This window comes from Lutjanus erythropterus, chromosome 15, assembly GCF_056507025.1.
Source record: "Lutjanus erythropterus isolate fLutEry1 chromosome 15, fLutEry1.hap2, whole genome shotgun sequence".
NCBI classification, from domain to species: Eukaryota; Metazoa; Chordata; class Actinopteri; order Lutjaniformes; family Lutjanidae; genus Lutjanus; species Lutjanus erythropterus.
This window is the reverse complement of record NC_139331.1, coordinates 34,005,171-34,032,107: the sequence shown is the minus strand read 5'-3', so window position 1 is coordinate 34,032,107 and position 26,937 is coordinate 34,005,171. Positions and strand designations below refer to the sequence as shown.

The 26,937-nt window shown below is 38.2% G+C and overlaps 1 protein-coding gene and 1 non-coding gene across 3 annotated transcripts in view; one reads left to right on the top strand and one right to left on the bottom strand.

Annotated features, from left to right (window-relative positions):
- vash2 (vasohibin 2) overlaps positions 1 to 26,937 on the bottom strand; it is a 59,215-nt gene that overhangs the window by 16,782 nt on the left and 15,496 nt on the right. For both annotated transcript variants that reach the window (XM_084737232.1, XM_084737233.1), the window contains exons 3-8: positions 26,513 to 26,601; positions 26,254 to 26,310; positions 25,525 to 25,599; positions 16,103 to 16,340; positions 15,322 to 15,465; positions 9,153 to 9,271 (exon numbers count right to left, since the gene is read on the bottom strand). In XM_084737232.1, the coding sequence (XP_084593358.1) occupies positions 9,153 to 9,271; positions 15,322 to 15,465; positions 16,103 to 16,340; positions 25,525 to 25,599; positions 26,254 to 26,310; positions 26,513 to 26,601 (722 nt within the window). The remainder of the gene's footprint in view (positions 1 to 9,152; positions 9,272 to 15,321; positions 15,466 to 16,102; positions 16,341 to 25,524; positions 25,600 to 26,253; positions 26,311 to 26,512; positions 26,602 to 26,937) is intronic.
- trnat-ugu (transfer RNA threonine (anticodon UGU)) lies at positions 23,936 to 24,008 on the top strand. Its single transcript has one exon. It is a non-coding gene; the product is annotated as a tRNA-Thr (tRNA).

Genomic DNA, 26,937 nt, shown 5'->3' with positions numbered 1-26,937 from the left:
CAGTCAAGCCTGAAATCAAACATACATACATACATACATACAGTCAAGCCTGAAATCATACATACATGCATACATACATACAGTCAAGCCTGAAATCATACATACATACATACATACAGTCCAGCCTGAAATCATACATACATACATACATACATACATACATACATACATACAGTCAAGCCTGAAATCATACATACATACATACATACAGTCAAGCCTGAAATTAATCATACATACATACATACAGTCAAGCCTGAAATCAAACATACATACATACATACAGTCAAGCCTGAAATCAAATATACATACATACATACATACATACATACATACAGTCAAGCCTGAAATCATACATACATACATACATACAGTCAAGCCTGAAATCATACATACATACATACATACATACATACATACAGTCAAGCCTGAAATCAAACATACATACATACATACAGTCAAGCCTGAAATCATACATACATGCATACATACATACAGTCAAGCCTGAAATCATACATACATACATACATACAGTCAAGCCTGAAATCATACATACATGCATACATACATACAGTCAAGCCTGAAATCATACATACATACATACATACATACATACATACAGTCAAGCCTGAAATCATACATACATACATACATACAGTCAAGCCTGAAATCATACATACATTCATACATACGTACATACATACATACATACATACATACATACATACATACAGTCAAGCCTGAAATCATACATACATACATACATACAGTCAAGCCTGAAATCATACATACATACATGCATACATACAGTCAAGCCTGAAATTAATCATACATACATACATACAGTCAAGCCTGAAATCAAACATACATACATACATACAGTCAAGCCTGAAATCATACATACATGCATACATACATACAGTCAAGCCTGAAATCATACATACATACATACATACAGTCAAGCCTGAAATCATACATACATGCATACATACATACAGTCAAGCCTGAAATCATACATACATACATACATACATACATACAGTCAAGCCTGAAATCATACATACATACATACATACAGTCAAGCCTGAAATCATACATACATACATACATACATACATACATACAGTCAAGCCTGAAATCATACATACATACATACATACATACAGTCAAGCCTGAAATCATACATACATACATGCATACATACAGTCAAGCCTGAAATTAATCATACATACATACATACAGTCAAGCCTGAAATCAAACATACATACATACATACAGTCAAGCCTGTAATCAAATATACATACATACATACATACATACATACATACATACATACAGTCAAGCCTGAAATCATACATACATACATACATACAGTCAAGCCTGAAATCATACATACATACATACATACATACATACATACAGTCAAGCCTGAAATCAAACATACATACATACATACATACAGTCAAGCCTGAAATCATACATACATGCATACATACATACAGTCAAGCCTGAAATCATACATACATACATACATACAGTCAAGCCTGAAATCATACATACATACATACATACATACATACAGTCAAGCCTGAAATCATACATACATACATACATACAGTCAAGCCTGAAATTAATCATACATACATACATACAGTCAAGCCTGAAATCAAACATACATACATACATACAGTCAAGCCTGAAATCAAATATACATACATACATACATACATACATACATACATACATACAGTCAAGCCTGAAATCATACATACATACATACATACAGTCAAGCCTGAAATCATACATACATACATACATACATACATACAGTCAAGCCTGAAATCAAACATACATACATACATACATACAGTCAAGCCTGAAATCATACATACATGCATACATACATACAGTCAAGCCTGAAATCATACATACATACATACATACATACAGTCAAGCCTGAAATCATACATACATGCATACATACATACAGTCAAGCCTGAAATCATACATACATACATACATACATACATGCATACATACATACAGTCAAGCCTGAAATCATACATACATACATACATACATACATACAGTCAAGCCTGAAATCATACATACATACAGTCAAGCCTGAAATCATACATACATACATACATACATACATACATACAGTCAAGCCTGAAATCATACATACATACATACATACATACAGTCAAGCCTGAAATCATACATACATACATGCATACATACAGTCAAGCCTGAAATTAATCATACATACATACATACAGTCAAGCCTGAAATCATACATACATACATACATACATACATACATACAGTCAAGCCTGAAATCATACATACATACATACATACAGTCAAGCCTGAAATCATACATACATACATACATACATACATACATACATACAGTCAAGCCTGAAATCAAACATACATACATACATACATACAGTCAAGCCTGAAATCATACATACATGCATACATACATACAGTCAAGCCTGAAATCATACATACATACATACATACATACATACATACATACAGTCAAGCCTGAAATCAAACATACATACATACATACATACAGTCAAGCCTGAAATCATACATACATACATACATACATACAGTCAAGCCTGAAATCATACATACATACATACATACAGTCAAGCCTGAAATCATACATACATGCATACATACATACAGTCAAGCCTGAAATCATACATACATACATACATACATACATACAGTCAAGCCTGAAATCATACATACATACATACATACAGTCAAGCCTGAAATCATACATACATACATACATACATACATACATACATACAGTCAAGCCTGAAATCATACATACATACATACATACATACAGTCAAGCCTGAAATCATACATACATACATACATACAGTCAAGCCTGAAATCATACATACATACATACATACATACATACATACAGTCAAGCCTGAAATCATACATACATACATACATACAGTCAAGCCTGAAATCATACATACATACATACATACATACATACATACAGTCAAGCCTGAAATCAAACATACATACATACATACATACAGTCAAGCCTGAAATCATACATACATGCATACATACATACAGTCAAGCCTGAAATCATACATACATACATACATACAGTCAAGCCTGAAATCATACATACATACATACATACATACATACAGTCAAGCCTGAAATCATACATACATACATACATACATACAGTCAAGCCTGAAATCATACATACATACATACATACAGTCAAGCCTGAAATCATACATACATGCATACATACATACAGTCAAGCCTGAAATCATACATACATACATACATACATACATACAGTCAAGCCTGAAATCATACATACATACATACATACAGTCAAGCCTGAAATCATACATACATACATACATACATACATACATACATACAGTCAAGCCTGAAATCATACATACATACATACATACATACAGTCAAGCCTGAAATCATACATACATACATACATACAGTCAAGCCTGAAATCATACATACATACATACATACATACATACATACAGTCAAGCCTGAAATCATACATACATACATACATACATACAGTCAAGCCTGAAATCATACATACATACATGCATACATACAGTCAAGCCTGAAATTAATCATACATACATACATACAGTCAAGCCTGAAATCAAACATACATACATACATACAGTCAAGCCTGTAATCAAATATACATACATACATACATACATACATACATACATACATACAGTCAAGCCTGAAATCATACATACATACATACATACAGTCAAGCCTGAAATCATACATACATACATACATACAGTCAAGCCTGAAATCATACATACATACATACATACATACATACATACAGTCAAGCCTGAAATCATACATACATACATACATACATACATACAGTCAAGCCTGAAATCATACATACATACATGCATACATACAGTCAAGCCTGAAATTAATCATACATACATACATACAGTCAAGCCTGAAATCAAACATACATACATACATACAGTCAAGCCTGTAATCAAATATACATACATACATACATACATACATACATACAGTCAAGCCTGAAATCATACATACATACATACATACAGTCAAGCCTGAAATCATACATACATACATACATACATACATACATACATACATACAGTCAAGCCTGAAATCAAACATACATACATACATACATACAGTCAAGCCTGAAATCATACATACATGCATACATACATACAGTCAAGCCTGAAATCATACATACATACATACATACATACAGTCAAGCCTGAAATCATACATACATGCATACATACATACAGTCAAGCCTGAAATCATACATACATACATACATACAGTCAAGCCTGAAATCATCCATACATGCATACATACATACAGTCAAGCCTGAAATCATACATACATACATACATACATACATACAGTCAAGCCTGAAATCATACATACATACATACATACAGTCAAGCCTGAAATCATACATACATACATACATACATACATACAGTCAAGCCTGAAATCATACATACATACATACATACATACAGTCAAGCCTGAAATCATACATACATACATGCATACATACAGTCAAGCCTGAAATTAATCATACATACATACATACAGTCAAGCCTGAAATCAAACATACATACATACATACAGTCAAGCCTGTAATCAAATATACATACATACATACATACATACATACATACATACAGTCAAGCCTGAAATCATACATACATACATACATACAGTCAAGCCTGAAATCATACATACATACATACATACATACATACATACATACAGTCAAGCCTGAAATCAAACATACATACATACATACATACAGTCAAGCCTGAAATCATACATACATGCATACATACATACAGTCAAGCCTGAAATCATACATACATACATACATACAGTCAAGCCTGAAATCATACATACATACATACATACATACATACAGTCAAGCCTGAAATCATACATACATACATACATACAGTCAAGCCTGAAATTAATCATACATACATACATACAGTCAAGCCTGAAATCAAACATACATACATACATACAGTCAAGCCTGAAATCAAATATACATACATACATACATACATACATACATACAGTCAAGCCTGAAATCATACATACATACATACATACAGTCAAGCCTGAAATCATACATACATACATACATACATACATACAGTCAAGCCTGAAATCAAACATACATACATACATACATACAGTCAAGCCTGAAATCATACATACATGCATACATACATACAGTCAAGCCTGAAATCATACATACATACATACATACATACAGTCAAGCCTGAAATCATACATACATGCATACATACATACAGTCAAGCCTGAAATCATACATACATACATACATACAGTCAAGCCTGAAATCATACATACATACATACATACATACATACATACAGTCAAGCCTGAAATCATACATACATACATACATACAGTCAAGCCTGAAATTAATCATACATACATACATACAGTCAAGCCTGAAATCAAACATACATACATACATACAGTCAAGCCTGAAATCAAATATACATACATACATACATACATACATACATACAGTCAAGCCTGAAATCATACATACATACATACATACAGTCAAGCCTGAAATCATACATACATACATACATACATACATACAGTCAAGCCTGAAATCAAACATACATACATACATACATACAGTCAAGCCTGAAATCATACATACATGCATACATACATACAGTCAAGCCTGAAATCATACATACATACATACATACATACAGTCAAGCCTGAAATCATACATACATGCATACATACATACAGTCAAGCCTGAAATCATACATACATACATACATACATACATACATACATACATACAGTCAAGCCTGAAATCAAATATACATACATACATACATACATACATACATACATTAAATAATGTGTTGGTGTTATGAATACCTATGCATACCCTCGTCAAATGAAGTGTTACTTAAATTTGTTTTGTTGGTTTGTGGTTGTTTTCATGAGATAGTGATTTGTTGGAAAACTGTGGAGAGCGAAGTATGTTTAGGGAAGCAATAGTTATTCTCTTGTTTCAAAGTCAGTGTATTTAACAGTCTTAGATTCTCAAAACACAAAATATAGACCTCTGCATTACATTATCTGTCAAGTTTTACATTATCTTTTTTTTTAAAAAGACCCACCTGAAAATGTAATAAATCTCCAATAATGTAATAAGGTATTACATTATCGGTAAAAATGTTATTACAATATCAGTCAGAATATTTTATTACATTATTGGTCAAGTTATTACATTATTGAGTTTTATTACATTTTCGATTGAGTTAAGTGCAAATTTGAGTACATTTTCAGGCGTTATTACATTTTCAGTAAATTATTACATTATTGGGTGTTACAAGCTCGAAATAGACTTGACTTCTTTGTGCACTTCTTCATTTACAAATAAAGCATATGTTCTTAGCATTTTTGTAATCCTGAGCCTTTTTGGTTTACAAGGTTACTTAGAGCGCTCAGAACAGAAAACATCTTTGTGTTGTGGACAAAACAAGACATTTGAGGGCGTCATCTTGGGCTCTGGGGACACAGTGATCAACACTTTTCACTATTTTCTCACATTTTATAGACCAAACAACTAATCAGTTAATCGAGAAAATGCTTGACAGATTAATTGATCATGACAATAATCACTAGTTGCAGCTCTAATTACTTATAAATATAACAACATAATAATATAAAGACAGGAAGTCTGCAGATTATTTTCTAGATGAATTGTTTAGTCATTTAAATTAAAAAGTGTCTTCAAAAGTCTTGTTTTGTTTGACCAGCAGTCAAAAGAAATTCAGTTTACGGTGATATAAAACAGAGAAAAGCATCAAATCTCACAAGAGAGGAGCTGAGTTTAGAAAATGCTAAACAGTTTTTCTTGATAAACAACTAAAACAGTTAATTGATTTTTAAAATAGATGCTTACTTTCTTCTGTTTGACTAACTGTTGCAGCTCTCGAGGGATATAACTTTGAATATAAGCTTTCACATGAAAGATAGGTTGCAATAATTTACAGCAGATTTTCATTTTAGATGTTGACTTATATATAAAACTAAAATAGCCAGTAGAGGACAAACCAAACACACACACACACACACACACACACACACGGTAATGCAAAGCTTAGATTGGTGAGATAATATCTGCAGCTATGACTTAGTTATCAACTATAATATCTAATGTTTTTATAGCTAAATTCCATTTAGGGTTTTACGATTTGCTGCCTCTAACAATCCAATAACTGGTTCATAGGAAAGATGATTACATTTTGAGATTGTGTTTTTTTAAAGACAAACATCTGAATAAAGAGGCAGATAAGCCTGTTGGAGCCTCTCATAAGAAAGGTCATCGCAGTGCCACGTCAAATGGCAACACCAGGAATGTCACTAATTCTGGTGCAGCGTGTGTGTGTGTTGTGTGTGTTTGTGGTGACTCTGCAGCACGGCCGGGCTGCAGCTGTTGTCCAAGTCAGATTGTGTTACATCCCACCACACAGCTGACGGCGCGCATGAACGCACTCAGCAGCATCCTGCATGTGTGTCAAAGTTTCCCTGCCATTGAACTGGAGCGGTGAGTCACCGTGTTTTTAAGAGCTGCTAAACCTGAAGGAATTTCATTCCTCCAGGTTTCAGTTCAGAGCTTTAGCACTATTTCTCATCCAACAGGCTTTCTGCAACACATTAAACATTCCTTAATCTACTGTTTTTATTAGTTTGACACTGTTTCAAACAAAAAAAACATCCACGCACAAAAATGTGTCTCTGCCAGGAGCCTCATTTATAAAATGGGCCTACTATCAATTTTGATCTCAAGCACGACACAAAACCAAGTATAAGTAGTTGTTTACAAAACCTTACTTTAATGTGGAAATGATCTTATCTCTAAGCAAAGTCTGGACTTGACTTAAATTATTTTCTTGCTTGTTATGTCGGGGTAATGCAGTTTGGGAAGAGATGTGTCCAAGCCTGTGGTGACTTTTACATCAGCTTTATGAACAGTGTGACAGGAATTATCAGTTAAAGGTGTGACAAGTTAACAGCGACACACTCCCAAGCTTTGTCATCCCAGAATTTAGTCCACTGAATAATACGCATTGCATGAATTCGATCTCTTCTACCATCACTGTGATCTCGTCTTCCAAACAGTTCACTTTTCTCTTTTGGTCCATGGCTGTTGACCATGAAAAATGTAATAAATAATTTGGGCAAATTCATAGGAATGTTGCCGTATTTGAAGGGATTCAGGGATAAAAATCTCTTTATCCTTCATAACTGCAGGACTGTATTAATGCCAAATTAAAGAAAAGCTCTTGTTGATTCAAACAAAATCTTCAGTCATGTCTTACAATATCTGTATGGTGACCACTGAGCAAGGCAACTTTAAATTTCATAAATTTTCTATGGAGTTTGGTTTCATGTTCTCTTTAATACTACATGTGGATTAGTGTTTTGCTTGCAGCATCAGTGGCCTTATATCTTGCCTCTCAGTCACTCTGCTGCTGAGAGTTGGTGGTACACGTACACACACACACACACACACACACACACCACGATGATAACGCCTCGTGTCAGCTGAACAGAACAAGGGCTCGTCTGCCTGGAGATAATGCTGAGCTGTCAGTGACAAAGACACACACACACACACACACACACACACACACACACACACACACCAACCACTTGAAGTCTAAACTCTCCTTGACCTGAAGAGCAGAGCCATGATGATGACGGAAGAGGGGAAAGGAGGAGAGGAGCAAGGAAGGAAGGAGCATGCAGAGGCTGATAAATACCAGTATCTACCATTCAAACACTGGTGAACTCACTGGTAAGTTTGGAAAGCAGCAGTCTCTTGGTTTTTTTCTCTTTTTAAAAATCTCATAAGCTGCTAAATCAGTGAAAAAGGTCTGGAAAAGAGTACACAGGAACTCTCACACACACAAATCATCTGCTCCAAGTTTCCTATCCCCCAGGCAGGAAATAGCCAAGCAATGGAAAACACTCACGATTTGTCTCTGCGGTGTGTGAAGCGTCGCTGGGGGCTGCTCTGTCGTCGCCGTGGTGATAAGGATTTTCCCCGGCTCCGCTCCTTGATTGGTGACTGGGCGCTGGAGGATTTAAGGATCTAACAAAACAAAATCACACAAAGCAACAACATTTTTCTGACAGTTTACACTTAAACACGCATCAGTCAGTATTTCTAAGATTAATATTGAGCAAAAATATTATATTATCATCCACTCTGTAGCTCCACTGAGGTTTAAAACTTCTTTAAGCTCTTTGTTTTGGTTTTAGCTGGTGGAAAAAGTCGAACATGTGGCTGCTAAAGAGCCAAACGAGAGCTTAAAGAGAGTGAATACTGGACTTAGAGCAGGTGAACGTAAACATGACTTAAGCCCTGTCTCACAGCACCAGTATTATAGGAGACTTAATGTGGTTTAGAAATTACAGCCACATGTCTGTTTTTCATGTGGTCTGTTTTTTTCTTGTCAGCTTGTTTTTATGATCCATTAATGTGTGAATTCTTATTGATTTAATCTACAAAATGTCAAAATAAAAAAAATGCAGGTCACAGGGTGTCCTCTTCAGTTTCAGTCCAAAACGCAAAGATAATTAGTTTACAGTGATATAAAACAGAAAAAAGGCAGCAAATCCTCACACTTGTAAATCGATTAGTTATTTCAGCTCTACATGGACGACTTTTGGGTCAGTCTTGTCATCAGAAAATAAACCAAACACCCACAAAATTCATGGAATCATTCACCCAGAGAAAATGTGTTAGCAAAGAACACATGCTGGTTTTCTATTTACACCCTCACAAAGTACTACTGAACTCCTTCAGGCATTTCAATGTACAGAAATTATGCTCACATGACGCCAAAACAACCGCTGCTGCTATTCAGCTGCAGGGCAGAAAGTGGAGCCGTGATGAATGGGACCACAGAAAAACAATCTGACTGCGCACGTTAGTGTGTGTGTGTGTGTGTGGGATGTTTTATTCTTTTTAAACTGCTGTGACACATGAATCGTGCAGAAAAAAAACACATTTACAGCTACAAATGAGGCATTTCGTGTGTGTGTGTGTGTTAAACAGCGATTTGAAGCTATCATGAAGAACTCAGTGGGAAAGGAAAACTGCAGGATGAACACGGATGGCAAGTTTTCCCGGAAAAAGCAAAAGCCAGGAGGTGGCTCGAATTCCACAGCTGGTCATGTTCGTCATGTGGCTCTGATAGATATATGGGTCAGTGTGTGTGTGTGTGTGTGCATGTGTTTCCTGCCTCACATGTCCTACAGCTTTTTTTCCCCACTTTATCCTTCAACATGACATGATATTTCTATTTTTAAAACCATGAAATTTTATATCTAGTCATCGGTGCAGCAGTCTGGTCATTAGTTACTGTGAGTTCTTAACAACACACACTTTAAAGGGATAGTTCGGATTATCTGTTGTGGGGCTGCTCGATGTACTAAAGAAAGCATGGACGCTAATCAATAGGGGTGTCACAGTTCTCCAAATCCACGACTCATTTTGACTTTCAATTTCGATTTATACTTTTTTTTTTTTTTGCACTGACGCTATGCCATTGTTAGACTATCAAGTCTTGATTTGTAAAGATCAATGGATCATTGGTTTTATGCCCCGACAACTGTCATTTAGCCTAAATTTTGAAATTCTTTAAAATGCCTATAAGTGTACCAAGTGTGACATAATGGCCGGTCAGCTCCACTATGTGTTGTGTTTTTCCTTTCAGACTCACGCTGGATGCCACAAGTAGGAAGGGGTGAAAATCAAAATCACAGATTCCGTCTTTGATTTAGATCTGTGAAACTGAAACTAATTTTGAATTATTTTCAATGTAATATTTAAACTGTGACACCACTACAATGTACTGCTATGCAAGCATTCAGTAACAAAATGTTCTAGCAACTTAAAAAAGAAAACAAAAGAAAAAAAATTGACTGTACACCTCATTTGTAATATTTTTACTGCTTTACTTTGCCATCAGACAGACTTTTCTGATGGGAAACTGCCAAGTAAAGCCAAGCATCACTCTGACCACAGCAAGCAAACTTCATAGGGAAATCAGTCATTTTATCTCACAGAACACTGGAGTTGCTAATCTACCTCTGCCTTGATTGGTTAGTTTGTTTGTGTTACTGGGTGAACTGGTGAATCCAAATTAACTATTGAGACTGGTCACACAATAATACATACAAACTAACAGATCAAGGCAGTGGTTGACCAGAAATTGTTTGTTTTGCAACGTAAATGATTTCGCTTATGGAGTTTGGTTGGTTTGGAGAGGGTGTGGTATTTGGCTTACATAACGGCTGTTTCCCATTGGACAAGGCTGTGTGACGGCAAACTAAAGTGGTGAAAATATTCTAAATCAAGCATACAGTTAAACTGATCTTGATTTTTTTTAGGTAGACCTTTTTTTAAGTGGCTAAAATACCTTTTGTTCCTGACCCTGTCCACAGCAATACACTGCTTTGCTTCTGCGCTGGTACCTCTCTCTGCTTCTCTGCACTGGGGGCGTGTCGACTAGCATCTACTGTAGGTAACACACTAACTATGGATAAGTACCTCATTGTCCACACTTACAATAATCAGAACTCTCCCTTTAAGTCTATACTTTTGAAGACAGTCACTGCCTTCCTGTAGTGTATTCCATAGGCACTGAACTTGTGTTAACCTTAAACTGAAAACCAGGTTTGAACATCCAAACAGCCCTTTGAAGAACAGAGACAAACAAAATGAGCTCACTGTCTGAACCTCCACTGGGATATTATGAAGACAGAAGTACATAAGCACACTAAAGTCTATAATAAACATTCTCTGGAGTTCAGCAGTGATTATACCAAAGTCTCACAAACCACCACACAGCTGACCAGAGCCTGCATGTGTGTCTATGTTTTCATGTGACAGCTGAAAACTCACTGACCTACATATCTTGCTGACATGCAGCGCAGTCCATGTACCACGTTCCAACACCGGTATCTCACATGCAACCACACACACGTGCACACACACACACGTGCACACACACACACACACACACACACACACACACACACACACACACACACACACACACACACACACACACATCGCCTTCATGGAATTGCATGTGCTGCAGAAATATCCAGCAAAATTTAAACCCATAGAAAATTACATATAGAAACCCAAGGGTTCATAAAAAAATCAACCTCAAACAACCCACTTCTTTGTGCCTTCCTCACACTCTCACACACACACACACACACACACTTGCTCACACATTCTTTCCTTCCCCATCATGCCCTAAATCACTCCTGACAGTTTATATTCCATGTTCAGCCCAAAGGAAACTACATCCATCTCTGGTCTCATGGAAAAATATAATAAAGGTGTTTCCCTTGTTCACCCTCAAAAGGAAAAAAAAAGTCCTTGAGTGTTTTTTCTTTTCTTTTTTCTGATACTGAGCTCAGGATCATCACAATACAAGCAAACTCACTGTTGACAATTTAAGCTAAAGTCTATTTAGATAGCAGCAGTGAGGTAAGAAATGAGTGCTGGCTGCATCAAGACTATTAACACTGAAGGTGATATCAACTTTGCTACAGAGGGCAGGAACGTGGTGGCTGATTGGTTACTGGATAAACTCAACTCAGTCGAATAAATCAAATACGATTTGAGTCATAGTAGGGTTGGGAACCTGGATGAATATATTGGCTGGAGTCCATCACCAGTTGGTTATTCTGGGCATTATTTCTCATTTTATTTTGCTACTTTACGTTTTCAAAATGAGTAAAATGTAATACCTATTTCATATCCATACTGACAATAAAAAAAAGTCCATGTTGCTTTTGCTTAATAGTTGCTACAGCATGATGAATACAATTATTTTTTATCCAAAAACACTTTTAAAAGTGAGACTGCAGTTGAGTTGAGAAATCTGTGATATATTTACTGTAATACATCATAAAAGAGATCAAGCAAACATGTTAAGCTGAAATACTCGCGTCCCCATTTGAAATTTCCATTCTGGACTGGAATAATTGTTTTGTTTGTCCATTTCAGATTAATAGTTCAAATTAATGCAGACGCCAAACGAGTAAGTGTCTGTTTCTGAGTTGTAAGAAATCATTACTAATCTTGTAAAAGGCATAAATGTTTATAACTGTTAAATTGGTTAAAAGGTTCATTTAGTTTGGAAGGTACAGAGATACGCAGCCGCTTATATTACCTTCCAGAGTGTGTTATTTTAACAGTGGGCTTTTGTTTTCAGGGTAATGGGCTTAACTTTGCATAGACAGTTATAAACAGGTGATCAAATTTACAGTGGAGGACTTGTCGTTGCTTGTTGCTGTCGCTTCATGAGGCTGCACACATCCTGAGCTCCTGCAGCCTGCCTTTCTCTGCTAGCGGAAACAATCTTCTTCAGCCAGACAAATTTGTATTATCAGATTTTAGACATTTACGACCCTGCAGAAACCCTGACTTAATGGTTTGCATTCATAGATAGACTCTCATTCAACTGCACAGTAGACAGCCACTGAACTGAGGAATGAGTGAGAGGAAAACAGCCTGAACATTTTTAGATCTAATGTGCTTAATTAAGGTTTGATTTCAACCAAACTTGAGTTGATGATTGTTGAAAGACTAACCAAAACAGTTTTGGTGAGTTTTAGTGTTATTTTGTGTCTGTTGAGTTTGAATGAAGTTAAAAAGGTAAATAATCTGGTGTTAGTTTTAGTAATAATAATAGATATTTGTAAACCTACTACAAGGACCTTTCATATTTTATTGATTTTGGCAGCACCTGTGGACAAAACCAGTACTGTTTCCACCATGATAACAACAAAATATAACATCTAAAATATAATTATGTAAAGAAAAACCTCCTCCTTCTTTTTCACTGACTAACTCACTGTAACGTTGCCTGTGAAACTGTGGACACGGGCTCGTTTCATTTGATTTCACAGAGAATCCGACCTGGCGGCAGACATTAAGAACATCTATACAGGAAGAGCTGATCTTCTTATGGATAGTTTCATTAACTTATCCAGGTCATACAGAGGCATCACTAATAACTGAGACCATTTCATAGCCAGTTATAAACTCCTCATGGTAGCATTGAGGTTTTTTTTTATTATTTATCAGACATAAGTAGCTTATGTTACACAGCAAGCTCGCCGCTCGCACACGTCTCTCGGCTGAAACTCGAGGACACACTCACACCTTCAAATGTATCAGCAATTGGGGCAAAAATCCATATTCCATATTTCCCAACATTTAGGAAAATTAGGAAATAGGAAATAGGAAAATTAAGAAAATTAAATGTAGCAGAATACTTTTGAACCTGACTAACAGGCAGCTCATGTAAAATATGTTTGTTTTTTGTGAACATCATGATCGTGTGGTTTTATTCACACTGACATTTCACTATTTTTAAAAGGTCATGTTTGGCCCCCCTTGATCTGATTTTGAGAGACATTTTGCTCTTTGCTTTTGTGTTCAACTATGAAATAACATGTTTGTTTTGTATTTTGGCAAATCAACACTCCATCAGTGGCACCACAAACAACTGTTTTACTTCTGTCTCACTTGTGGAAACCGGTCCAGTAATCCCAAACAGCCTATTTTCACTCTCCTCTGTTCAGTTGTAAGAATCCTGGTTGATATATTTTGCGGTTTGTGTGCAGTCTGTATTTTCTCCTGCCTCTAGCTGCCTGGTGCCAATTTTCTTCTCCTGCTTCAGGCTGCACACTTACTCTTAAGAACACTTACAAAACTGCTCTGAAGCTCACAAATGGATACTGCTATTTATCAGAAGGATTTAACTTTTAATTCACTGATGTTTTTTGTACCTACAGGGGCCGTTTTGTCCTCAGCGCACCTTAATTTCTGATCCTTGTAAATTAATATCTCACCTCGGAATTGTTGTCTCAGTGCTTGCTCTTGCTGGGAACTATTAGATCTCTGTAAATGATATTATAAAGAGTATTGTCCAGACCAACTCTATATGAAAAGTGCCCTGAGATAGCGTCTGTAATGATTTGATGCTCTATAAATTAAGTTGATTTATTTTGCATGAGCTTTTAGAATAAAAAAGACTCTGCATCAACACATTGAAGAACTATTATCAAACCCTCGAGTGTGTGTCTATGTGTGTGTCCAGTACGTACCTTCATCCTCATGTCCCGGCCGTGTTTCTCCAGCTCCTTCCTCATCTCCTGAGCTCCCAGTCGGGCAGCATTCAGCACCAAATGCTTCCACTCGATTGGCTGGAAGACGTGGGGGTCGTGAGGCACATACAGGCCGATCTTCACCTGGGAGAGGCAGGGGTTAAAATCAAACAAACCCTTACTGATTCTTCCTATATTTCTGCAGGGTTTGACATTGACCACGGCCCAAAGGAAAGTGGCCACAAAAAGTTACCCTGTGGCCACCAGATATTCCAACATTGCAGTTCCATAAGCATCCATAAGCACCCTCCCCTTCCAAGCATGTAGGAGAAACTACAGTGGCCATGAAACCCATAAAAAGCGTGAAAGACGCTATCTAGAGCCAGTGTTTGGTTTGTCCATTTAAAGCTACTGTAGAAACATTGTGGTGTTAGATATACACAGCTCATTCTAAGGTAATAAAAACAAAACAATTCTTATTTTCATGTGATTTTACACTAATGAAAACTCATGAAAATGTTCAATTCTGCCATATTCTGCCAATAAATAACCCCAACTTTTACACTGCACCTTTAATAAAGGCTGTGTTTCTTTGTCTTATGTATTGTTTTTACATAAATTAACATTTAGGCCATCAAAAATCTACTTTGGCCACCAAATTTAGGTTTTGGCAGACCGTGAAACCAGTCCTTAAAAATGTTAGCCTCTATCCCTGCTGCTTTCCCACCTCCAAAATACATCTCCATCTTTGCCTTCCTCCCTCCTTCACCCCTTCTCTTACCTTCTTCAGAGTGTGCTGGTATCTCTTGTAGGAGCTCTCGAAGTCGGCCACCAGTTCTCCCAGTGTGCGGTGGGTCAGTGGTTTGTCCATCAGGTCCTGGCGGCGGCTCATGCCCAGCGATCCGTAGCGGCCGTTGCAGTAGACGCCCAGCACGACGTGGTGGAAGCAGTGGCCAGAAAACTGCGTCTTAAAGCTGATGGGGAAACGCTCGAGAGACGTCAGCCCATTGGTCAGGTAGCTGGTCAACACACCGGAATTAAGGAAACATCTGGAGGAGGCATTATTTGTCTTTGTGCTGTCGGAAATTCTGTATTTTCACATTTCATAAGATTGGATTTATCAGATGAACTCATATACACACACTTTGACTGCACCTCTTACTTAGCTACAAGTCTGAAATAAAAACAACAACATCTGAGTGAAAACCTGGGAGAGAAAGTCAAAGTGCATTTGTTTGGATTTGTCACAGCAGAGGCAGCACAGCAGCTCGACTCGTGTGAAATTAGATTCAGTCTGACTCTCAGAAGGCCGATACTATGAAAATGCCACAGGGTAAACAATGGCTCTGTGACTGCCAAAGTTTGCGTTGGCGCAGCTCCTCTTGTCTGACTGAATCTGTCTGACTCATTTTTGTGTTCGTCTCTTATTTATCAAGAAAAACAAAGACCAAGAGGCAGACGAGTGATCCGGTAACACGAGAAGCCTGAGGAGGCGATGACACACATGTTAACATGGGTCAATCTGGTTAACCTACAAACTCACAGTGAGAGATATGGAGTGATTATGTGCACCTCTTCACCTTTGACCTCATCTCTCTTCATTCATTTCACGTTTCCATCCACATTATTTCCACCTCTCTTTAATCTTCCTTTTCTTTCCTACTCCATAATGCCATCAAATCCAACAACCACACCGATTTCTAAATGTAGAAGATTTCATTTTCAGTAAAATACATCACTGTCAAGGTCAAAATGTATTTATATAGCACATTTAAAACAACCAGAGTTGACCAAAGTCTCGAACAGGAATAAAATACCAGATAAACAAATACGTAAATAAAAATAAGAAATGACTAGAATTATTGCCTCACTGTTGTTACAGTTTACATCCATGTTTGTTCAGACTCATTATATATGTAGTGAGGATTCTGAAGGAATTTAATAAAAGGTATCAAGTTTATTTTCTTGCAAAATTGAAGTTATCAATATATTGACATATATGATTCCAGAGAAAAATTTCTAGAGAGAAACATTCTGTCTTCACTTAGGGACTATTTTTTACAGAGGAGGGCAGATGACCTCAATGTTGGGAGTTGGTGCCAAATGTGAAGAAATTCTGTCCAGGCGTTCTTTATATCACATTCACAAGAGCTGGGACTGATACGTGTGCTCCAACTTAAGCATGACGGTGCAAAAGTTGTTAGATAATGTGGTGCCAACACATTTAAACCCTTACAAACAAGCAATAAAACCTTAACATTAATCCTGAATCAGAAAGGAAGCCAGTGGAGGGAGGCCAACGCCGGTGAGATCACACTTTCTTTTTCCAGTTAGTAGACAAGCAGCTGCATTTTCTACTAATTGCATGGGACGTTCAAGACCCACATACCAAGTTTTACAATAATCTAACAGAGATATGATACAAAACAGGAACAGCTCAAAGTCCTTGGGAGGGAGACAGGCCTTGACCTGGACTAAAACTCAAGATTTTTAGCAAAAGATTGACTGTAAGAAGCTAAAGGCGCAAATATACCATCAGTCATCCAAACATAACAATCAAAGTTTTATTTTCATTAAAGGTGAGGTGTGCTCTTATAATCGATTAACACTTTTTGTCAAATTTAGCGGATATCTCCCCACTTTCCTCGAGTTCCCCGTTCTGTGTGCACTGAAAAAACAATCTTGTGTCCACCCAGCCCTGGCTCTGTAAATGGGAAACAAAAAGTGGCTTGGACTGAGGCACCCAACGCTATTCCATCTGATCAGCGACAGGTCGTGTCTGTGCCTGTGCACAGGACAAGGGAAAGGGGAGGTGGAGCAAAAGGGAGGGCAAATCTTCTGAAGGAGCACTGATGGAGGATTTGTTTGGATGTCAACTTGCACTACACACCTTTAGGATTTAGAAAGTTTAAATGCATCCAAGTTTTAATGTCTTTTATGCTTTCCGGCAAAGGCTGAATTCAGTCTGAATTCAGTACTTTACTTTTTAGGAAAGTGTTGCATATTATGCTTTTAATAATCCTTCCATGGTGGAGAAACAAGTTCACAACAGCATTTTCTGTGATTTCAGAGTTTGTGCTCATGTCACAAAAACTGGTCCATTTCATGATAAAATGGAAATTTTAAAAAGTGAATCCAAATGATAACTGAATGGTCTATATTTAGTCAGCTCTCATGCTGTGGGCTGCACAGCTTCACAGAGTACTGACAGGGATCCAACTGTAGCAGTCTGTGCAACCACACACACACACACACACACACACACACACACACACACACGCACACACACTGATCTGGAGAGTATCTTTGTTGGCCAGTAGCCCACCATCTGCTCTGTTCGGTCCACGGAGGCCCGACATTGGCCAGAGTGGCTGCCTGTCACTTCAGCAGTGTGGATGCCACAGCGCTGCTGTGTTTTCATTAAATATTCACAAAGGACCATCAACACTAACTAGACCAGTGATCACACACATACCAATGCGTTTCATCTTGGCTGTGTGTGTGTGTGCGTGCTGTAGGGAAGCCTGTAGTGTTAAAGCAGAACACAGACCTGAAGAAACCATCAAACCTCTACAGTCTGATGAATCCTTTCCCACTAAGCCATTGCTTGTTTTTAATTCTGTGTGCTGTCTGAATGACTAAATCACAATATAAATGTTTGGAGTGCACATGGGTGTGAATCATGGCCTCAACAACTACAGAAAATATCCTTTATCTGTGTGAATAGTACAATTAAAATGAGCATGTGTGGAAGTTTTGTTATTGTTTTATGGTCATTTCTGATTTGGGGATAGCTCAGATTATTTGAAGTGGACTTGTATGAGGTACGTATCCATAGTCAGTGTATTACCTAAAGCAGATGGCAGTCGACATGCTGGCAGTTTGGAGAATCAGAGAGGTGTACAAGCACTGAAGCTATGCAATGTACTGCTGTGGGCAAGGTCAGTAGCAAAGCATATTTTAGCCATTTAAAAAGGACCACTCAAAAAAAGAAGAAAAAAAAAATCAGTATCAGTGTACAACATATTTAGAGTAGCTTTACCTCTTTACCTTGCCATCAGAAAGTTATGTCTTCATCATACTTCAGGCGACAGACCCCTTAGCTGATAGTGGGGCTGAGCAGGGACCCCCTGCTACGTATATAGCACTGAAAAGGTAAAGCAATGAAAATATAATAAATATAGCATATGCTTAAACCGATACTGATTTTTTTTTAGATGGGGCTTTTTGAGGTGCTTAAAATACATGCTTGCTGCTGACCCTGTCCACAGCAGCACATTGCTTAGCATCTGACACTGGTACTCCCTCTCCGTCTTCAAACGAGTGCCATCTACTGTAGGTAATACTGGAGGTAATACACTGACTATGGATAAGTACTTCATACAACCCCACTTCAAATGATCCAAACTATATCTTTAACCTAATGAGCAATTTAGTGTAATCATAATTTGAATGCAGTTTCTGTTATCTTTCACTCCTCACAAGCAAATGATCATCCACTGATAAGTAAAGGAAGCTTACAACTCAAACGCACACACACTCAGGTCACATTAACTTCTATGGTAATAAGTGACTGCTATAAATAATAAACAGTGTGTCTGGATGCTACATGTTTATGTTTGAGGCTGACCTCCTCCACCAACAGCTGACTGCAAAGAGCTGTGTGTATGTGTGTGTGGACGTGTGTGTGCGCTGCACACTACAGTGATATCACTGTTCATCACAGTAACAGATAATAATAGATTTTAATAGAAACACGAAGACTGTGCCCTGCAGACACACAGCACACCCCGTTGTTGCTCTCTAATTAATGGCTCATTAAACAAACACACTTCCTGTGAAGGAGGACATGTGACACAGCTAACAGTAGCTCTCTCGCCCTCTCGGTTCCCATAGAAACCACTATGAGAGAGTTGTCAGTTCTAACGCGGCCGACGAGCACAACACCACCTCTCTATTTCTTACACACACTTTACCGCTTTGAAATGAAGGTTATAATAAAAATCCAAGCGTCCGCTCTATATCTGTCTTTTTATAAATACAATTAAGAGTCAGCTGTTGAAATGTGACAGTTGAGCTCTGCCTCCCATCCTGACAGGCTTTAATCATCTCTTATACCGCATAAAATCTTTCTAATACTACAGTCTATTTCTGAGAGGCAGAGGTAAGTGAGAAACATTATCTGTGGATACAATACAGAGCTAATCCAATGGATTTTTAAATTCACTCTCCCTGCCGCTATTGCTTTCCCTTTTTCCATCTCCATATCACCGCCTCTTTCTCCCTCACCCACCCTCCTCATCTCCCCCCTCTCTCTTCTGCGAGTTTCCCTCTACATTCCCTTCCTCACCGAGTTTCAAAGCAGCAAGATTCAAGATAAGAAAATACTGCAAAAGGCATAAAATCCTCTTTATGTACGGTGTCATGTGCTTCCCACAACTTCATTATCACAAGCAAACTCCTGGCTCTGAGTTTCTTCAGTAGTCGCTTGGGGGAATGGTCTGGAAATATGAGGATGTTGATACTGTTCTCATGGCTCGCGCCGGGCCTCTGTGCTACAGCACACAATGATAGTTTAGACAATAAATGGTGTGCTTCCAACTTTGTGGTAACCATTTACTAAAGGCCCTTTCCTGTTTTTCAACTGACAATGCCCCGTACACAATGCCAGATACATGAATGCATGTTTGACTGTCCTGCACAGAGCCCTGACCTCAATCCAACACCTTTGGGATGAACTGGAATGGAACGGGCTATATTGCCAGGCCTGGTGGGGGCATACAAAGCTCTATGGTTGAGCCTTTATTGGAATTAAGTACTACAATTTACTTATTGACTCACTGACATCACAGTTTATATGATAAATAAATGCATTTTAATCATTAAAACATGATTCAACTTGTTATCGGATACCACACTCCCCACTGTTAGTGAGAAAATGGTATGGTCCGAAAACTCATGCATACACAGCCAGGCGAACTGATTAGCTAAGCTGAACTGCCTCACCAAAAATGGGCTCAGAGAAAACATAAGGAGCAGATAGGCAATAGCCAAAAAAAAGTGTAAACATGCAAAGGTGAGGAGGTGGGGAGACCAGTCAATCAAACTTAAGCTAGCCAAACCAGAGCTAATTTGCTTCAGTAATTAAAAAAAACAAAAAAACAAAAAACAAAGCACTGCTCCACTGTCCTCATAAGGCTTTCAGTTGACAGTCATATAGGCTACACTATACAGTTTCAGTTCTGCACACAATTTCATAAGAGGTGGATTTGTCCAAACTATTCATAAATGTGCCAGAAAGAGAGTTAATTTGTGAGTCTCACTCCCAGGACGTCAAATGCCGGCGTTTTGGGTTGGTAAAGAGTCTCGAGCACAGCAAAATAATAAGAAAATAACAGCAGAGGGGAAGGTCTCTGCAAATACAGGAACATCACACACTTGTGCGTCATACATGATGATTGAAAAGGATTATGTTTATGTGAGCTTATACATTGTTTTTTTAGGAAATGCTGCATGTTAAACTTTCAATGTAGCCCTCAACATTAAATTTGATAGATGAAGAGTAAATGTATTTATTACTCATGATTTAATGTCTGCAGAATTTCTGCTCTGTTTGATTTTAATCTTATAATCACACATTCATTGCAGGGCAGGGGAATCTAACTGCCACAGTAGAATTTGAAAGAAAACTTTTCTTTGTGTTTTGAAATAACTGACTTCACCTTTTGTGCTTTACAATCACATTGAGTATATGCATTCAAAACAGAGCATTGGCTGGATGGGTCTGTGACACTGGATTTGGAAATGGTTGTGAATGCAGCTGAGCAGAGGAAAAGGTGAGCAGTGGAGTTGTCGACCTGGCAGTAAATGTGTTTCTCGACTGCTGGTCACTATGAGGATCAGCTCCACCTACGTTGAGGGAGTACCAAAACTGAGCAGTGTTAAATCCAGACATACTATGCAGTGGAAATATGGCTTAAGTGTCCACATACTTTTGGCTGTGATGTCTGTTTTGCAGCTAAACATCTTGCAAATTAAATATCCTGTCATACACTTTTTGACGACCTCTTGCAGTCTTCATGTATTACCTTGTTTACTCTGTAGCATTGTGTGACTTTATTTTGAAAAGTTCCTTAGAAACAAGTTTGTAGTCTGATTATTATTGAACTTGAAGCTGCTTTGTACTCTGGTCATATTCTGCTGAACACTTGTCAGTGATGGTTAACACAATGAGACATGGAGTCGAACAGACACAAACTCACATACAGAGCTGAACTGACCTGAGATAAACCCTGAATATCCTGGAGAGAATTCAGATCACTGTTAACAGGGAAGGAAAGGAACCAGCGGCGGAGGACAAACTGAAGCCAGACACAAAGGCAGACAGGGGGACAGACAGCTCCAACTGCCACAAGCTACAACAACAGATGCCATTCATCCATCTTTCCCGCACTGCTTTTCTGCCTTCTTAGCTTTCTATGTTCACTCCCAACACTTTCTCTCTTATTCTATTCTTCTATTCTATTATTAACAAACAGTTTTGATCTCAGTATCAGGTATATTCTAGAACATTAAGACTAGCTTGCATGAACAAATATTAATTCAACCAAAGATTAGTATGAGATTAGTAATGAGAGTTTAGCAAATCTAAAATGAGTAAATCCAGATTTAAAACTGAGAATAGCATTGTTGCATAATTAAAAACTAATCTCAGTTTAGAAAATGATTTAAATAAATAAATAACTAGAATATGGTTACAAAGTACAAAAGAGGGAGGAAAACTTCCCACTCTCTGTATTCCTTAACAGAACTTGACATTATTTGCTAGCTAGCTAAAAAGTTCACAAATTGTTACACTGTTTGATAGCTAGCTAAAAAAGTTAGTTGGCCCAGTTAGCCTGGTCCTGATTACTGGGCAGAGAAGCTCTAATTTTCCAGCTTTGAGAGAAACCTGTTAGTGAATTATCAACTTGGAGTCAAAGAAAGAAGAGAAACATCATAAAACTCAATTGGGTTCGAGTCTGTCCCTTAACTTTCTGCGAGGAACATTTTTCTAGATCCATCTAAATAAAAGCAGCTATTTTAAAAGTTAAACCTCCTAAAATGCAAATTTAACGTCATATTTAAAGAGTTTAAACTTTTGGCATAACAGAATTTGTTAGGTGACTGCCTTCTAAACCCAGGTTTAAACCAAGAACTAAACTGAGGTTTAAAAAGACATTTAGATGTAATCCTATTTAAGCTAATTTAACAGTTTGTTGCAACATGATTTTAGTTAAACCCTGATCTAATCAGGTTTAACAATTAATCCTGGTGAAATCTGGCCTATTTGTTTAGGTGAATGTGTGGTAACAAGATGAAAGTCACATGACTACATTGTGACTTGCACTGTAATCAAATTAAGCAGAGGTGTTTTCTTTTCACAATATTTAATATTTGATTGCATCTCTTTGGACAACATAAACTGACTCTAGAACAGACATTGAGTCATTCCCAGAGTCAACTGGTTAGGTTGGTATCACATTATCTTAACAATAGCTGCTATGTCAACAAGGTGTGTCCATCCCATCATTAACATTTAAAAGGTCGGTCATTCACCCCTGTCATCAGGTAAGGCCTCATAGCTCAGTGGTTAGAGCACTGGTCTTGTAAACCAGGGGTCGCGAGTTCAATTCTCGCTGGGGCCTGAGCCGTTTTTCAGTGTGGATGACGTCTGGGCCCCGGTGAAAGGTGACACCTAACAAACACACACTGTCCCTCGGTGATATGAATGCGACAGTGTGAGGTTGGTTACAGGGCAGGAAGCAGCATAAACTCGCTCACTCTGATAGATTTTCTTCTCTCACTCCCTCTGGCTCGTACGTCCCTTCTTTCCCTCGCCCTTGGGTTATTTATCTGTTGAGCTCTTGCCACTTTCTCTATTTTTCTCCTCCTTTCATCTGTAGGCTAAAGCCAGTCTCAATTAAAGTCACTGTCAGCTGCCACCCTGTCAGGCCTGGAGAACAGCCACTGTGAAACTAGCACATATGAAACTGGACCATCAGTTCATAGAAACACAGAAGTGTCTTGAGTGTTGACACGTTTGCACTGAACACTACATATCAGCTCCTTTATATCCTTCAGTGTCTGTGACAATATTTGGACAGAGCTTAGTATCCTGTTGGAAATGCACTAGAGAACTCAACTTCTGACTAGAAAGATAATAAGAGAAGTTTTTGGTTGCTTTAATACAATCTGAATGTATTCTTTTTGTCAAACAGACACAAATGTAAGTCTGTGTTCACACAACAGCAGACGAGTAACAGCTTGAAAAACACATCAAGGATGAAGGGCCTACTTCAACAGATGTTTGGCCACAGTGGCTCCATATCCAGACATAATGACTCAAAAGACCACTGATCTGCAGTCAAACCAGATTTTCGCTTCTTGTCCAGCAAATGAGCAATTTCTCATTTGTAGCTGACTGACTCTGTTGCAACACAACAAAACTGCAGGTCTTTCTCCGCTGCCTTGTATCACTCTACTAAGCCCCTCCCACCAAACCTACAACTTAGAACGGCAGCAGCAGTAGTTGGTTGCCCTTGGAAACCTCATACCTTGCTGCGATGGGCTTGCTCTCCACGGCACGAGCCTCGCCAAGACCCCGGGCGCTCTCATCGCGACTCGTCTTCTCAAAGATTTCCCTCTGGCACTTCGTGGCCCCAGGGCAGAGCACCAGAGGCCTCAGAGGCAGCTGTGATGCTGTCGAACAGCGGGATGAGAGACTTGTGCGCCACACACACAGACCACCATTTTTTACCCAGTGATGCCAAACATAAACTGCAGCTTTAACTGTTAAAGTAAAATCTACAGAAATAAAAAAAATCTGCCTACCACAGATTTAAATGTTGAAGCAAAAAACTACAGACTGTTGCTTTAAAATTTAAGCTCTGCCAGATGATACTAAGCTTGTGAGTATGCGTATGTGTATGTATGGTGGGGGGTTAAACTTTGAAGATGGCTTGTTGCCAGGCAACACTGCTCAGTAAGAGCTGGAAAGGGTGGTGGTAGTGATGGTGGGAAGGAGGGGGGGCATTAGGACATTAGAGCAGCATGTCTTATTGATTTCACCCACAGAACAAAATCACCTTTTGGCCCAATGTTTGGTGTGTGTTTGTGTGTGTGTGTGTGTGTGTGTGTGTGTGTGTGTAAAGAAAAGGATACATTCCCAAGATGACGGCCTCAAGACATTTGATTGGCAAAGACTCCCTGATCATCTCTCTTGCCGTCTCCATTAACCTGGAAGAGGAAGAAGAAAATTAGGAGGAGATCGATATGAGGAAGGGGAAGGAAGAGGACGAGTGAGAGTGGAAGGCAGGGAAAAGGAAGAGGAGGTGAGAGAGGAAGAGCAGAGCACAGGCAAAGGAAAAGAGGAGCAGCAGGAGGGAGGAGAGGCAGAAAAAGGCCAGGAACAAGATTGGAAAGGAGGAACAAGTGAATGAGGGAATAAGAGAAAAAAGGAGGATGAAGGGGGAAACAAAGAGGAAAAAAGAGAAGAAGAGGAAAAAGATGGAGGCAGAGATATTATTACATTATGTTCAAATCAGTAATTTAAATTCTAAAATTTTATTTTAAACAAGGTCACACTAACCCCCCAAGACTTTCTTTTTTTGTTTTTTGGTTTATGTCTCATTGTTTCTGTTTTGTGTTCAAACCAAATAGAACCAAATAGAAGCAATAACAGCGAAATGCCACCAAATGCCTAAATAAAATCCAACTACAGAAATATTTATAAAACATGCTCATGGAAATTATGAGCTGAATGATATTAAGGTCATCAGAAAAAGTTGTTTACATACAGATTCTGGTAAATGGAGTGTTGTGTTGATTTGATTATAATCAAATTACAGTGACATTGCATCATGTCCTTTTTCTAGGCTGTAGTCCACTTACCCACACAGTGGACGGCTCTTCTTGATTTCGAAGAACTGGGTTCCTGTGTGGTTGTATCTGATGGAAACGTTAGGGACAACAGCATTTTTACAGTAGTGCCCACTGCTGTCTTGCTGGTGTCTCCATAATTTATTGTCTGGCCATGTCTTTTCACGCAAAACGTGATCAGACTAACTTCACCTGACAGGTAAAGCTCTCATTGTGGCATCTGTTGTCATAGCAACACGTTCTGCTGCCGCGCCTTTGTGTTAAAGGATACTGCAGAGCCTTCATGTAGTTCTGGATGGCCACCAGCCAGTCTGGGACCGACATGGACGGTTTGAAGGTCGGGACTGAGGGAACAGCATGCTGCAGAGACAGAGACAGAGAGACATTTGCACACATTATTTCCAGCAAATCGACACGTGGTGACATACAGAGCTCCAAAACCACCTCTAAACAAATCTGCCATCTAAATGTCTTGCTGACACAAAGATATTCTGTTGAACATTTGGGTGAAGTTTTACTTATCAATCCTGTTTAGACAAGAGACCAGTATATATGTATCTTCACACAATATTCACTGTATCTTTACATTTAAACAATTTCAGACCATTTAATTTTTGCAGGAATGTACAAAAATCAGCTTCTCCATCAAAAACATATTGTTGCCCATAGGATTATCTTTATTATCAATTAATCTCT